Source organism: Molossus molossus, unplaced genomic scaffold (genome assembly GCF_014108415.1).
Source record: "Molossus molossus isolate mMolMol1 unplaced genomic scaffold, mMolMol1.p scaffold_m16_p_7, whole genome shotgun sequence".
Classification (NCBI taxonomy): domain Eukaryota; kingdom Metazoa; phylum Chordata; class Mammalia; order Chiroptera; family Molossidae; genus Molossus; species Molossus molossus.
In genome coordinates, this window is record NW_023425401.1 from 63,522,316 (window position 1) to 63,539,945 (window position 17,630).

Below are 17,630 nucleotides of genomic sequence, written 5' to 3' on the forward strand. Positions count from 1 at the left end.
TCATTTTTTTTTACCCCATTGGCACCCCCCTCTCCATCCCACCCCCGCCCTGTCCCCGGCTTAGTTGTCCATGTCCATTGGTCATGCATACATGCATATAAGTTCTGTGGTTTATCTCTTCCCACCCCCCCACCCCCTCTTCTGAGGGATGTCAGGCTGTGCCCTACTTCCATGTTTCTGGGTCTACTGTATTCCTCAGACTGTTATGTTCATTATATTCCATATCTAAGTGAGATCATGTGGTATTTGTCTTTTTCTGCTTGGCTTATTTCACTTAGGATAATGCTTTCCAGGTCCCTCCATGTCGTCTCAAAGGATAAGAGATCTTTCTTTCTTACCGCTGCATAGTACTCCATTGTGTATATGTACCACTGCTTTTTTATCCATTCGTCTACTGATGGACACTTGGGCTGTTTCCAGATCTTAGCTATTGTAAATAGTGCTGCTATGAACATGGGGGTACATATATTCTTCCTAATTGGTGTTTCAGGCTTCTTAGGGTACATTCTTGTACACCAATGATGAATTCACAGAAAGAGAAACTGAAAAAACAATCCCATTTACCATCGCGCCAAAAAAATTAAGATACCTAGGAATAAACTTAACCAAAGAAGTAAAGAACCTATTTGCAGAAAACTACAGGTCATTGAAAAAAGAAACAGAGGAAGATATAAAAAAGTGGAAGCACATACCCTGTTCATGGATTGGAAGAATTAACATCATTAAAATGTCCATACTACCCAAAGCAATCTATAGATTCAATGCAATCCCCATCAAAATACCAACCACATATTTCACAGAACAAGTACAAATACTTCAAAAGTTCACATGGAATCAAAAAAGACCCCAAATAGCCACAGCAATCTTGAAAAAGAAGGACAAAGTAGGTGGGATCACAATACCGATATCAGGTTATACTACAAAGTGACTGTAACCAAAACAACCTGGTGCTGGCACAAGAACAGGCATATAGACCAGTGGAACAGAACTGAAAACCCAGAAATGGACCCAAGGCAATACACTCAATTAATATTTGACAAAAGTGGCAAGAGCATACAGTGGAGTAAAGACAGCCTCTTTAATAAATGGTGTTGGGAAAATTGGACAGCTACATGTAAAAAAATGAAACTAGACCATCAACTTACACCATACACAAAAATAAACTCAAAATGGATAAAAGACTGAAATGTGACCCGTGAATCCATAAAAATTCTAGAAGAAAAGGTAGGCAACAAAATTTTGGACATCATACGGAGCAGAATTTTCACTGATACATCACCTAAGGCAACAGAAACAAAGGAAAAAATGAACACATGGGACTACATCAAACTAAAAAGCTTCTGCACAGCAAAAGAAACAATCATCAAAATGGAAAGGCAACCCACTGTATGGGAGAACATCATTGCCAATGATGTATCAGATAAGGGGTTAATTTCCAATACATATAGAGTGCTCATACAACTCAACAAAAGGAAGACAAAGAACCCAATTACAAAATGGGCAGAGGAGCTGAAGAGACACCTCTCCAAATAGGACATACAAATGGCCAACAGACATATGAAGAAATGCTCAACATCACTAATCATCAGAGAGATGCAAATTAAAACAACAATGAGGTATCACCTCACACCTGTCAGAATGGTCGCCATCAACAAATCATCAAACAACAAGTGTTGGCGAGGGTGTGGAGAAAAGGGGACTCTAGTACACTGCTGGTGGGAATGCAGACTGGTGCAGCCACTATGGAAAACAATATGGTGTTACCTCAAAAAATTAAAAATTGAACTTCCATTTGATCCAGTGATCCCACTTATAATGGCGACTTTAAAGATGGGTTTCTTTTTTGCAAACCTCTTGAAACAACAACTACTGCATGTGATGTATTTAACATAGTTGGTTCATTTCTGAAAGAGCATAAGATCCCTTGGGAAAAGGTTTGCGGTGTTTGCACAGATGGTGCTCCAGCTATGCTAGAATGTCGATCTGGATTTCAACGTTTGGTACTGAATGAGCCACCAAAAAATTGTTGGAACTCACTGTATGATTCGTCAGCAAATATTAGCAATGAAGACGCTGCCACAAGAATTACAACTAATAAAAAGCATCATAAGTTCTGTCAATTTTGTAAAGGTGCTCACTTTTTTAAAGTGCTCACTTTAAACTGTTGACTGTTTACGCAACTGCAATGAGTTGGATGCGCCGAACAATGCTCTATTTCACACTGAAGTGAGATGGTTGTCGACAGGAAAACTTTTAAAATGTGTTTTTAGCTTTGTGATGAACTCAAAAAGTTTTTAAATCAGAAAGTAAGACTGCAGTTTGAAGCACTTTTCAGCAATAAAAATGAACTGCAGAAAATAGCTTACTTGGTTGACATCTTTGCCATCTTGAATGAGTTAAATTTATCACTGCAAGGACAAAATGCAACATGCTTCAATTTGTCTGAAAAGATCCAATCATTCCAAATAAAACTTCAGCTTTGGCAAAATAAAACTAGATGAAAATAAAAGTTACATGTTGCCTACCTTACCTGCTTTCTTTAAGGAACATGACATTGAACCAGACAAAAGGATTACGATGATAATTTCTGTGAAAGAACACTTGTACATGCTTGCAGATGACATTTCATCATATTTTCCAAATCTACCTGACACCCCATTTGCACCTGCCAGAAGCCCATTCACAGTCAAAGTTGAAAATGTTCCTGAGACAGCACAAGAGGAGTTCACTGAACTTATTAACAGCAATGCAGCGAGAACTGATTTCTCTACAATACCAGTTACAAAATTCTGGATCAAGTGTTTGCAGTCATATCCTGTTCTGCCTGAGATGGTTGTGCCCTCTTCTTTCATTTCCAACAACATATCTTTGTGAAACAGGGTTTTCCAGGTTGTTGGTTATCAAGTCTAAATACAGAAGTAGACTTGTTACGGAAGATGATCTTCATTGTACTCTTGCAAAGACTGCCCCGAGAATTTCTGATCTGGTGAATTTCTGATCAACCTTCGCACTGACGTTGGCTTTTTAGGCATACTGTCACAAAATGTGGCAATGTAGTTTACTGTTGTGATATTAAGACTGTTACCCATGCTACATCATGCTTCAAGACAAAATTTCATTTATTTGTAATTAGAAATAAATATTTCACAATATATAATTACATATTGTTTTCGTGATTAATCACTATGCTTTAATTCTGTTCAATTTGTAACAATGAAAATACATCCTTCATATCAGATATTTACATTACGATTCATCACAGTAGCAAAATTACAGTAGCAATGAAAATAATTTTATGGTTGGGGGGTCACCACAACATGAGAAACTGTATTAAAGGTTCGCAGCATTAGGAAGGTTGAGAACCACTGTGCTAGTCTTCATGCACTATAGCTGGAGGACAGAAGGGGTAATTATCTCATCACCTTCTCTTGGGTAGAGGTGTTCAGACACTTAAATGACTTTGTAACAAATTTGGATTTGAAACTTTGAGCATATCCCAGCATATTCGGGTGGTTAAGAGCCAGTGAAATAAAGACCATTATAAGGTCTGAGTTTTTTTAAAATAATTTTTTTTGTTTATTGATTTTAGAGAGAAAGGAAGGGAGAGGGAGAGAGCTAGAAACATCAGTGAGAGATGATATCGACTGGCCGCCTCCTACATGCCCCCACAACCTGGGCATGTGCCCTGACCAGGAATTGAATCGATGACCTCTTGGTGCATAGGTTGACATTCAACCACTGAGCCACACCAGCCGGGCCATCAGGTCTGACTTTGAAACCACTTTCCACAAAGTCCAATTCCAGCCTCAGAATTGGTGAATTATTCCCTGCCTGGATCACTTTTCTGCATCCCTTAGGCACTGCAAGATGCAAGCTCCTCATGTTACCTCTCCTTGCCTATTAACCCACTCCCATGTTACTCTCTCATTCCCTGACCTTCTCATTCCCCCTCTGACCACCTTTCCCTTTGTCATCTGCAAACCTCCAAATAAATAAATATCTGTATATCTTGGAGGTTTTTGCAGAATAGGCCCTCTACCTCTTTGCCTTAACCCATTCCTTTCCAAATACCCTGATTTCCCACAAGCCCTCCTGTGTGAAGTCTCCTTGTTCTCTTGCATCCTGCCTTCAGGAAGCCTCTTTTCCTTTAAAGTTGTGTTCCCCAGTAATAATACCAGTCACCTGTGAGGCTAACCTTTCAGTTTACAGAGAATGACGAAGCCTAGCTTCCCCTTTGGCTCCCCTTCCTCAGTGCCCATTTTGATGACTCACAGTGCCCTCAGTTTCTCCACTAATTGCACTCCAATGACCTTTACTTTCACACTCTTTGAACATGTTCACAATGACTTCTTCGGAAACTTTAATGTAACAATATCCCACTGGCCACAAGTTCTGGTCCCTCTAGCTCTGTCACTCCTCTACATCTCTCACATCTTTTCTTGCTGCCATCAATCTTCAAGTTCTTCTCCTTCTCACCTGCCTCATATCTGAGGCCACCACCTGAGTTCTGCCCACTCACACCCTTCACAGTGACTACAGGCACCACAAATCCTCATCATGATCCCCACACCCCCTCCTTACTTATCCCGGCAACCACTTCTCTTCCTCAAACTTATCTTTTGGCTCTATCTGAAAAATCTTTATGTTTCTAGGAAAGCAATTTCATCCATATTATAACATAAATTGAGTTTAAAGTATGAAAAGAATAATCTAAATTGTTAAAGAAATGTGCTTTAAATAGTTTTAAGCTCTACGGAAGCTACTAGCATCCTAAAAAATATTGTTCGAGTCCTTTTAAAGAAAAGATTAAGATGCTATGTAATTAGCATATTATTTATATGAAAACAGTGGATTCTATTGCTCTTATAACAAATTCTAAATAATATTACTCAAAAATGGTTTGGGTGGTCTGATCTAACAGCCAAGGTAACTCCTCCCTCCCCAGTGCCATGCTATCGTTACCACACAAATGTAACAATGCCTGCTCATCAATAAAAGAAAATTAGGGGCTGTTTAAAAATCAGATGGCTTCCATAAAGGGTGCTATTTCTAGTTTCTCTATTTGAACCGTTTTCCAAATATCTGGGCCTAAATAAAATGTAACTATCAAACTGAATTATTTGACTGATATTTAAAATAAACTCTAGAAATGTTTATCCAGTTATCAGTTAACTCATTCAGTGTGCTTATTTGTCCAAGAAAGGATACTTACTTGCAAATTGTAGTCCTGCAGAATTTTAACCAAGGAATCTCTCAAATTGGGAATCTCCATTCCTTCTTTGATACGGTGAATCAGTAGAATTGGGTCCACATGTGTTCCAATATTGTTTAACAAGCCGGTAATAAATGCTACAAAATACCACATAAAACAATGAACATATAAGCAATGTATATAATGTAACTTTAGGCCAAAAGTAACTCAAATAAAAAATTATTTCCTTCAAATTTAAATGTCTAAACTCTCAAGAACTAATATTCCTTTACTTTCTTCATGACATTAAGGAGAAGCTAAATTTGAAGAATTTAAAACAGAGAACAAATGATTGTTTCAGAATACAATTTGTGATGTTAAAGGGGTGCAAATAATATTGAGAATACTATGGCACAGCTATCATACACTTTTCACCAATATTCTTCAAGTAGGAATGTTATTTGTCCCCATTTTACAGAAATGGAAAATTAAGTGGTTCACTAATCCATCCAGGGTCACATAGCTAGCAAGTTATAAGCCCTAATTCAAACTCAGGCCAGACCCAAGTTCACTTTGTTACGTTACACTCACTTTGTTTCTTTCAAGATCCTTAACACTACTACTTTGTCATGCTAACATTATTCTCTTGTACCTCTTATTAAAAAGATATTTGTAACAGCAATTTCTAGAACTTCAAAATTCTTAAATAGATAATAAGCCTTCCTACCAAAAAATAAAAAAGAGAAGGGAGGAGACTTTAAATCACTACTGCTAGTTTCTGAATCATTTCTTTTTTCTTCAAAAGAGAATGTGGGTTGCTGTTAGGTTGACTGCTTTTGTTTTTTTTCCAAGATGGGAGACTTAATGCAACTGGTGAAGCGGGGGGCCAATAAATAAATTCATGGAGCAGAAGGTAAAAATATGCTTCATGGGGACACGGCTAACATTATCAGGTTAACCACTTGTTCTTTATCATGTGCAGGTAACACAAAGTGATAGGGCTCCAGGCTTCTCTGCATAGGACTAGTATTGAAAAGCGTTACAACATGCCTGGCCTATTTTTATTGCAGATACTTGATCATATTTTTAACTCAATGTGTCCTGAGATAATTCTTACTCTAGACATAACTGGCTACATTGAGAAAGAAAAAGTTATGATTGCAGAAGGCTTTTCTCTTTACGTGGTTTGTCGATAGAATATAAAATGAGATCTTCCCAGAGCTCTCCATCGTCTTGCTCCTTGGCAAATTCAATTGCTTTATCAACATCATGTAATTCCTCCATGATCATCTTTAGGGCACTTCGGCTATTACCCATTCGGCCTAGCAAAGATGTGATAAATACTTCATTTAGGACATTTTAATAAAATATTGTTACAGAAATAGCATATCTCTTAATTTGTTTACATAGTTTGAAAACTAAGACAAAAGCATATTATTGGCCTCAGCATAACATGGTAAAATAAATCTCTCCTATTTACTGGGTCTTTCCTGTGTGCCAAGCACTCATTTAAGTGCTTTATATGAATGACATTTCATCATCATTAAAATCCTTAGGTATGTTATACTAATATTTCTATTTCACAGAAGAGGACACAGAAATGTTAGTAACTTTCTACTAAATGGCAGATCTAGAATCTGAACCCAGGTTGTCAGACGCTGACTTCCTTCTCATAGGCCTATATTTCATTTGGATGCCTTCACATCCACATACAATTAAGACTTCTAAAAGGCTGGGCCAAAAAAAAAAAAAAAAAAGTAAAAAATTTAAGTAAAAAAAAAAAAAAAAAAATCAACCCTCATAGACTGAGACAACAGTATGGTGATTACCAGAGGAAAAGGTTGCGGGAAGGTGAAAGAGGGGATAAATTGTGGTGGAAATGGTGATGGAAGGAGACTTGACTTGGGGTAGTAAACATACAACACAATATACAGATATACAACACAATACACAAATGTACAACTGTACATATAATTTTATTAACCAATGTCAACCCAATACATTAAATAAAAAATAAATACATAAAATAAAAATAAATAAATAAATAAATAAAGCCCTCAGAGTCGTTCTGCCTCTTTAGGTAGCTTTGCATGTATCTTTTCTGATACTTATGTGCCAACTGCAAACTCAACAATCAGATGGCTACCTCAATTTCCTTCTCTTCCAAGTTCATGAAAAGCCTTTCAATAACCCTCATAAAATAAGTATTTACAACTATGTATGCTTCTATTTGATTAATTATCTTTTTCATTTTTAAATCCTCACTCAAGGATATTTATTTATCTTCAGATAGAGTGGGAGGGAGGGAGAGAGAAAAATCGACGTGATAGGGACACATCAACTGGTTGCCTCCTACACAACCGTGACCAGAGCCGGGACAAACCCCAACCGAGGTATGTGCCCTTGACTGGAATCAAACCCGAGACTTACTGGGCGGCGGGCTGACACTCTAACCACTGAACAAAACCAGCCAGGACTGATGACTTATCTTTAAAAACTTTGCTCATTGATTTCTTCACATTTTAATGGTTTTGTTAATTAATTCTATGACCTTTTAACATAGTACATGTGGAAAGCTTTACTCAGAGCAAGCATAGCAACTGCTTGGCTATGGGCTATCATCCTTAACCCTGGCCTTTGGCCTGCAACAAGAACTAATGGATCTTGAGTCCATATCACTCTGGGCAGCCATTATTAAATCATAACAGCTGGCTTGTGAATAAAATTATACCTCATTTGTTATATCTTCTATAGCATTTTGCTTTTCCAAAAAATATTATTCTCACAGTTTATGTCTTTTAAAAATGGTTAATTTTTTTTTAATGTGTATATAATTTTTAAGTTTTTATAACTTAAAAAGGATAGTACATTTCCCTTATAAGGTCTCTACTGCTTCTAAGACAATATCACATTACGACAAAAATTTACCAGAGTAATTCTTAGAAGGCACTCTGTTTGCAAGAGGTAAGTTGATGAGCTACTTGAGATTGTGATTAGAACCCCAAGAACACAAGTAACAAAACATTGTCCCCAAACACTTTCTCCTAAGAAAGGTAGGCCCTAGCCCTGGCCGGTTTGGCTCAGTGGTTAGAGCGTCGGCCTGCGGTCCAGAGAGACCCGGGTTCAGCTCCTGCTAAGGGCGCGAACCTTGGTTGCAGTTTGTCCCCGGCCCTGGTTGGTCGTGCGGGTGGCAGCCACTCGATGTGTCCCTTTCATGTAGATGTTTCTCTCTCTCTTCCTCTCTCTCCCTCCCACTCTATCTGAACCAAAAAAAAATAGAAAAATGTCCTCGGTTGAGGATAGAAAAAGAAAGGTAGGCCCTATAACTGATGACAGGTTCTAGGTTTGCTGCTGAATACCCATTAATTGGAAAAGAATATTTGAATTATTTTGTACTACAGAAGCCAAATGAGCCAATGAGGCCGATGAGGGAAAGATATGAAGTGGAAAAACACTACTGATGAGGGAAGAGAAGTGACACCAGAGAAATACCTAGTACGAATTCTATGTTTAAGATACAAATATCTGCCCTGGCCGGTTTGGCTCAGCAGTTAGAATGTCCGCCTGCGGTCCGGAGAGACCCGGGTTCAGTTCCCGCTAAGGGCATGTACCTCGGTTGCAGTTTGTCCCTGGCTCTGGTTGGTTGTGCGGGTGGCAGCCACTCGATGTGTCCCTTTCACATCGATGTTTCCCTCTCTCTCTCTTCCTCTCTCTCCCTCCCACACTGTCTGTACAAAAAATAGAAAAATGTCCTTGAATGAGGATAAAAAAAAAAATAATAGATACAAATATCTGCATTGAGCTTCCTCAGGAAACTTTCATGTAAGTGGTTCATTTTGCTTTTATGTAAGTGGTTCATTTTGGAGGAATGTCAAAAGATACTAAGTTCTGTGTCTTGGGATACATGGTACAAAGACTATGAAAGGTGGAAGTAGGAACCAGAGGACCAGGGATAACTGGCAGCTAGATCATGTTTAACAGGTTAAAATGTTTCCTCTCTTTTGAAAACTGATATTCAATTGCATTTCCTCCATTATTTGCAGTGTTATTCTTGAAAATGAGTATTATATATCTTCTATCAAGATGGTGGTAATATAAGCTGATGTGTTTATTACATAATACTAATGTTACCTCCACAGCAATTATTAAATAACTTTTCCTTCTCTATTGTGCTATAAAGTCCCCTTTTCCATATATTAAATTCTTAGGTTTTAACCTCTATGTTACTTTGCTCTAAAACCTATGTCAACTCTTAGACAATTTATATTACATTTTCACTCCATTTCTTAGTTTATGTGGACCAAAATAAGTGAAAGACACTTACTTAGAAGATAAACGGTCTCTTCTACAAAGTTTCTCTGGTGACAGATCTCAAGAGCCTGAATAAAGCAGGGCAAAAATGTTACCATAGGTTACCAGACAAGAACAAATATTATTTGAGTCACTTAAACACACAATTTTGAAAGAATTTTTCCATTGCCTCCCTTTTTAAAAAACAAAAAAGCAAACAAACAAAAACACAACTCCTTAGGTTTTGCTGGTGGCTATACCCATTCATCTCTCAGCAAAGAAGTGCTAGTCCCGATACAATTTAAGTGATAACATACAGGCATAGGCAAAAGTAGGTTTACAGTTGTGAGTACACAAAGCAGTTTATTCGTGTATTATTGTTTATTAGTTATTGTATTATTTGTATTACAACTGTAAATCTACTTTTGCCCACCCCCATATTTGAGACAACTCAAAACATTCTATGCGTAAAGGCAAAAAGCAAGATGCTGAAAGGCCCTTCCCCACCAAGCTTTCTTGCTTTTTGCTACTTCAGGTTTCTTCACAGCACCACTGTTCCGCAACTAATGCACAGTCCTGGTTTAAGCTGTTTCTCTCCACCAGGATGCAGCTGCATGGACAGGCAGCTGCTCACTGTGCACATCCCAGTACTGAGTGCACCATATCTCAGTCATCATTTGTTACATAAATATTGGGAATACTTGTATTGCCAGTTCACAGGGTTTAAAATAACTCTGTTCAAGGATCTGTCAAAAGTGAGAAAGAAAAAACACATCTGACAATCAAGAAGGATCAAGAAAGAAGGAGATCAAGTGAAGAAATGAGGGACTACACAGATGACAGCATTTCCTTGAGTATAAAAAAACAACAGCCACAATGTGTGATTATAAATAATTCAATCTTCTAATGAACTGACACAATTTACTATACACTCTGTTGCGCACTGGAGAGTCAGCTGGGTGAAGATGCAATGATGGTAGTAATACAAATGCTAATGATGCTGGCAACATGTAAAAGAAAGACAAAGAGATGGAGGTGGCCCAGCAGAAGTGGAAGCAGCCTGAGTCCACCAGGGAGCGCAGGGTCCAGGGAAGGTGACAGCACAGAATCTCATGACCGGGAGAGCATGAATATAGGGCCATGTGCATAGACACAGGACATGAGTTCTGGTATGGCCCTCTTATAAAAAGATTCACAGAGGAGGTGGCATCTGAATGGGGTGCAGTATGAGTGAGAGTTCACCAGTGACCTCAGTCACACGCCCACTATGCAACCTTCCTATTTTGTTCCTCTGCTCCAACTTAAAGTTGAGAATCTTTCTGGGGCCTCAAAAGCCCACACCTGCTCATCCCTCTACCGTTGCCCCTTGGCCTGGAGTGCTGCTCTCCCTACCCACTCTCCACCCCTGGCAAGTCCTTCAGACAAATCCTCCTTGGACTCACACCAGGTCAGATTCCAGGTACTTACTCTCATTACACCTGCACACATTTTCACAAACTCCCATTGGTCTGATTTTTGTTGGCTGAGACCACATGCACTTCAAGCCCTGTGCTTTTGCACAATGACTGGCTCACAGGTGTGCCAGTAAGTATTTTTTTCAATAAACGAGAAGGCAGAAAAGGTTTCAGGGGGAAGATTACTGGGTTGCATAATTAAAGCATTTAAAAACAACCATCCTGATGGTTTTAAAAACAAGATCCGTGAAGATAAAAAGATCAGCTCAAGTTCTTTAGCTCTTTTGGCTCAATGATCCATCTCAGGAAATAACAGCAGGAGCTAGTTTTGACATTTTAATTTTTGACTTAAAATTTTATGCAAAGATATATTTAAATCTATGTCTCTGGTTGGAGATTAACAACTAAAAGAGAGGAAAAAATGCTAACCATAGAGATTAATGTAGAGGGAAATATCCAAATAAAACATGAAAAAGGGGGAAAAAAACAAATAACACCTTACTTTGGAATGACAATGAAATTAGGATGGCATATTCCAGTACACAAATCATTTAAATGAGGAACTGAGAAGACCCAAAGGTCACAAAAAGGAGGAAACGCTATTAATTCGATTACACACAAGATTTCTTTAAAAGATATATGGCAGAGATAATTAGTTGTCCCCCAATATTTTATTTCCTCTATAGTAATAAGATTTCAGGTGGGTAACTGCCCAGAATTAAAAACAACAAAAAATCTCCAAGCCTCCACAGTGGTAAGAGACCTATGTGACTAATGTCCCCTAGAGATGAAACAGAAATGTGGAAGCTTCTGGGAATGTTCTTTAAGAAGCAGCATGTGTGAACACTCTGCTTTCTTATTTTAAATCCTTTCATCCAGTCTGATCCTAGAAACATGGATGTTATTATCTCACATCACCAAGTCAAGGTCTTACAAGGTGGGGAAACAAGAGAAAAGAGCCCAAGTCTCGGACCCTGTGGCATGCCGCCACCAGCAGGAACACTGCCAGGACTTCCATGTGACAGAGAGCTAAATTGCTCTCTGTTTAAGACACTGTTATTTTGGGTTTTTTATCACTCATAGCTGAATCGAATCCTAACTATCATTTAGAACATCCTCATGGATTTGTTTGTGTTTGTGTGTGAGTTTCTGAGTTTTATTTTATTTATTTATTTTTTCTTAATTTTTATTAAGTTATTTTTGTTACAGATGTTTCTCCTTCCCACCCCCCACATCCCCTCCTCCCCATCCTGCCCCCCGAGCCCCTAGCATTGTTGTCTATGTCCACTGGTTATGCATACATGCATATAAGTTCTTTGGTTCATCATCACCCAAGGATATGTTTTTATTGATTTTCGAGAGAGAGGAAGGGACGGAGAGAGAAACATTGATCAGTTGCCTCCTATACGTACCCCAACTGGAACTGAATCTGCTACCTAGGTATGTGCTCTCATCTGGAACTGACACAACCTTTTTTGATGATGCTCCAACCAACTGAGCCTCCTGACCAGGGCAATCCTCATATTTTGATTAACAAGATGGTTCATCAATTTCTATACCGTCACACCATGTATCAATCATCATCCTAAACAATGAAACTCTCTTACCAACTCTTAACTCTTCTGAGATGATAGTACAGCAGATTCTGGATACACATGTGAGAAGTTTAAATAGTAAGGGAAAAAGCAAAAAATCTGGCATCAGAGGACCTGGAACTATTTCAACAAAAAATTATTGAGAAACCAACTGAGTGCCTAGATTCGTCCTAGCAAATGAAGATACAAATGGATGGCTTATGGTTTAATGAGACTGTGTCATCCACAGATAAACAGTTAATGGTAACACAATTGGATAGGTAGAATGTTCAGAGAAAGACAGTATGAATAAAGATGAACATGCTGCTTAAAGCAGTTTATTACTGGAAGGTGTCCATAAATCAATTATGTACTTGGAAATTTACTGACACTTTAAATTGCCCGAAGACGTTTCCAACAGAACCACCCCCCCAACCTTTTCCTGAGCAAATGTAAGTGCTTGAGGACATGCTTGTCTCACACCACATGCAGTTTGAAGGCTCACCAGAGCCATCCAACACAGTAGCCACTTGCTACATGTCGCTACTTAAATCTAAATTAAATAAAAATTCAGTTTCTTACTAGCCACAATTCAAATACTCAATTGCAGAATATTCTACAGGATAATGCTGCTGAAAGCTCTTTTATGCAACTATCAAATACGATAATTCATGTATAAAAAATATCTAAAGGCAAGTTTGAAGTCACATGGTCTAGAATGCAAACAGATGTGTAACACCAAGCTAAAAAGTAACGTGAGTCACTGAAATCTGACTATCACATATTTTTAAATGTTTTATGACTAGTTCCTAACAGTATCTTAAATTATCCTTTCTCATATATGAGAAAGTAAAGACTCTAGAATAATCTCTAGAAAATTTTCAGCAAAGTATAAAAAAATTTCTGGTTCAAAGAATTTTTCTATTATTGATACAAATGAAGCACAAAATCATGCTTCCGTATTTTAGATTCTTGGGTGTTCCTGGGCCAGAATGCTCCCTCTAGAGGAAGGAGCATAGAACCTAAGATTTTTAAAGCTAATAGTATACACAGGTAAAAGGAGAATAGTAGTAAAAATAAAGGTAAAAAGAATGATAGAAATTGAGTAAAAAATGATACAAAAATAATATTTTAATTTTCCTTTTCTTATTAAGTATAATGATAAGGAACATAGTCAGAAATTTGGGAGTAATTAATAGGAACCTTATCAATCATAAATTAAATAATGATTTCTACCTAGCCTTGAGCCTGTCATCTTTTATCTAATTTTGTCTTTAAATTTATTTAAAGAAAATCTACAAATTTTGCATTTCCCAGTTTTATTCTTCCAAATTTATAAATATTGCCACCTTGTGAATGCCATGAAGTATGAGAGAGATCATAAATTCAGATACAAATTTGTTAAGCTATTAAGCTGATGTTCTACTCTTAACTATTCTATATAAAAGCAACTGCAAATGAAAACAAGTGCCTGTTGATCACATCTGGAAATTACAGAAGAAAGGACAGACTAACCGTTTAAAAACTGATTATCTTCCATGATTCTTGCAATACTGAGAAGTATCTTTATTACTGTTGTTATTTTAGTTAACTTTTTAAACCTGAAAAATAATCCCTTACCATAAGAGAAAGAGTATGGGACCTGAAGTTAAAACATCCAGGTTCCAAGTCTTGGTTCTTTGACTTATTAGCTCTAGCCTTTGGCCTACTTCTTTCACCCTCTGAAGACTCAGCCTGCCGTGTACAAAACGACCTTATCCACCTACCTGCACTTTTATAGAGAATAAATAAAAATAAAGTGCATAAAAGCATAGCACATTATAAAACACAATAGAAACAATTTTTATTGCCATTTTAAGTTGCTGTGGTTATTATAAATTCCTATCAACTCTGTATCTTCTTTAGAATAAACAATTTCATAAAATACCATGATTAATTTTGGCATTTAAGAGTTCTGGTGATTTTAAATCTGGAATTCTGGTCTTTGATAACCCTAAAGGGCTTCTGATGTGGTATCAGGGACTCTACAAAGTTTTTGGCCAAATATTACTGACTGTAGGATTTCAATCAATTGGAAATAAGTTTGACCCGAATTCTTGAAGATTTCAACCAGTTATCATTTGAAATCACCCTTTCTCTCAACAAGTTCCCAAACCCAGTAAAGGCAAACAACCAGAAATGAGGAAAACAGAGCTGCTATTCTGACAGAAGTGGATTATCAATAATAGTAGAGCGGCATGTTCTGAGTTAAGCCTTGAAACCTGAAACACTTCTCATTTTAAATAAAAACTAACATTGAAATACCACCTACACACCTCTGGGACTAAACAATCTATACAGTATTCTGAAGTAGAGGCTTCTTGGGTGGGAGGGGCATTGAAATGTTTAAGTTCTTAACTTTATATTTAGTAGAAAAGAAAACCAAATTTTCTGAGTCTCTCTTTAGACAAAATGGCAAAACTGAACTCCATGACCTTCCTTTACTGTTAGCATGCTTGGGGAGCATTTAATGGGCAAAACCTACTTTGCTTTTTATGAATTGGTGTTATAAGTAAACATAAAAGGAATTTGTTTCTAAGATGAGTAAATGTATATAGAGTTCTTATTTCTAGGGTAAAAAGAATGAGATCCTTCATGAGTTAATGAAATCCAGCATATCTCTTTAAGATGGCTTTGGGTACATGAACAAGGATAGTAACATGTTTTTTGCAAATACACAAATTTCCCACAATGGATCCTGATGAAAAAATAATCTCTCATGAAGAAGTCTCAATGACCTGTAACATGAAAGCCCATGTAGCGAGCTCTAAAAATGTGGGTTATTACTTAATTATTTTATAATGTCATGTTTCCATCATTATCATCTCTAATCCATTTTATTTGAAATTCTCTTTCAGTGGAAAATATGAGATAACGGAAAAAAACAAAACAAAACTAAAACATAATTGGTTTCAGTATGTTGGTGTCAAGTTTTTTTATATGCAATTGGTTCTTTTCAGTGGATCGGAGGAAAAATTTTAAAAAGTCTACACAATTCCCTATATTGAGTTCTCTGTGTTAGAAGTACCATGTGCAGGTCTGAGTTTTCTGATGCTTCCCTTTAGGTAGAGCAGTGCGCCTTCTGTTGAACATTACTAGAATAGAAAAATGTAATCCAAATGGGTTAAAAGTATGAGAAACACAAACATACTGGAATCTGGGTAACACGTCTGTACCTGTGTTCAGTGAATGAAAAGAAGCCCCAGGCTGGCTACTGATCACCCATGTATCAAGGCTCCATCTGAGGAATCAACCAGAGATAGCCGAGTCCTCTTGGAAACAAGCAATGTTTCCTCAAAAAAAGAGATACAAATGAAGGGACACTGTTCAAAGAGTAAGATTCTCATTCTTTTTCTAAATTAAAGATTCTATAGTTAAGAAACAGGGGGTACATTTGCTTTTACTAGAGTTTTTCATAAATTAAGTTAATATGCATGCAGGTGAGATATTTTTTCATTAACTACAGATTTTGAATATCCAATGAGCTGACACTGTTTTATAGTAAATCTAATACATTTAAAGTTAATCCCTATGGGCTGAAGAGGCAACTAGGCTGTGAGGGCACACAAGCTGGGTCAAAAACGTTTTTTGTTTTGGTGATACACACAACTGATTAAAAGGACTTATCTGGACATCTGAACTTAGTAAACTGACACCTGTAGATGTTAGACAGCATTTCAGATGTTATCAAGATCATGGGAAACAATACTGATGGCCTTAGACTGCCCAATTTCTAGTACCTGCACAGAAAGTACTTACAATTTATTTATTACAGGTACCTAAAACTTACTAGTTCATATTCAGCCCTACCTAGAACCTTGTTTGTATTCATTTATGCACTCATGATGCAACAAACATTAAATGTCTAATGTGTGCTGGTTACTGGGTTCACCAAAATGAGTGAGAAAAACTCCTGTCCTTGAAGAATCAGAGGCTAGTGTATACATTTACTATAATTGTAGTGGGATACAGTATGCTTGAGAAATGAAATGTAGAGAGAAACACAGAAACATGTAAGGTGGATATTTAAAGCAGACAGGGTGTCGGGCCTACGTTTTCAACCTTGAAAACTGCATCTGGCGTGGAACAGTCCGTGTCTCCTTCCCAGGCTGACTCTGAGGCACCGTCTGGTTCTAAGAAACTAACTCAGACATCTCACACAGTTTCTGTTATGTGGTTGACTGAATTCTAGCCCCTGGATTAAACCTTTATTCCAATTAAACCCGGCACAGAAATACTTTAACTTCTTACCATAATCTAATCCATCAGGACCTTCACTTCTCACCAGAATGTCCCAGCAAAACCTACTGCTTAAAGCAACAGTCTTCCCCTTGAAGGGATGGATGAGCAGAGACAAGAAGACTAGAAAAACCAACAGCTTACCCACAATGACAACTTATTCCCCTGAAGTGTGTGAATGGGAGAGGTTGTGACTTACCTTCTCAAGCGGGCAATGGGTACTATCTCGGAGAAATGGAAGTAAGTTTGGCCGATCATATTCAGCATAAAGGTTAATCTGTTTTTCATGGTAGGGCTGCCCCTTATGATGGTCTCTCTTGAAAAGCTTATGCAGATACTAAAAAGAACAAAGGGATAAACTATAAACATTACAGTAAGAAAAGCATTACCTGTTTAACATCTCTATTTTCAATTCTAAAAAGTTCCATGGTGAGGCTGGGGGAAAGCAGTTTCCAGGAAAAAGTCTGAATGTGAAAGAGAGGCATCTTCGCCAGAGCAGGGAGACTCTGACACTTTCTCTAGAATGGTCCAGACGGACTAGGCTCCACCACTTACTAACCAGGTGGGCAAGTCACGACCAACCTCTCTGTGACTGAGTTTCTTTATCTGCAAACATCTCATTGTGTTGTTATGAGGCTTGAATGAGTTACCATTTGTTTTTGTTTTTTTAAATCCTCACCTGAGGATATTTCTCCATTTATTTTCAGACAGACTGGGAGGAAAAAAGGGAGGGTAGAGAAAGAGAGAGAAACATTGATATGAGAGAGACACATCGATTTGTTGCCTCCTGCATTACCCTGACCAGGGTCAGGGACTGAACCGCAACTGAGGTACTTGACCTTG

General features: G+C 37.6%; 1 protein-coding gene across 14 annotated transcripts in view; it reads right to left on the minus strand.

The window, feature by feature from the left end:
• The window catches only part of VPS41 (VPS41 subunit of HOPS complex), a 240,507-nt gene that overhangs the window by 36,776 nt on the left and 186,101 nt on the right, over positions 1–17,630 (minus strand). For 12 of the 14 annotated variants that reach the window (XM_036247674.1, XM_036247671.1, XM_036247673.1 and 9 more), the window contains 4 exons: positions 16,987–17,124; positions 9,516–9,570; positions 6,373–6,513; positions 5,213–5,349 (listed from right to left, as the gene is read on the minus strand). In XM_036247674.1, the coding sequence (XP_036103567.1) occupies positions 5,213–5,349; positions 6,373–6,513; positions 9,516–9,570; positions 16,987–17,124 (471 nt within the window). The remainder of the gene's footprint in view (positions 1–5,212; positions 5,350–6,372; positions 6,514–9,515; positions 9,571–16,986; positions 17,125–17,630) is intronic. The other 2 variants (XM_036247663.1, XM_036247664.1) reach the window with 2 other exon arrangements.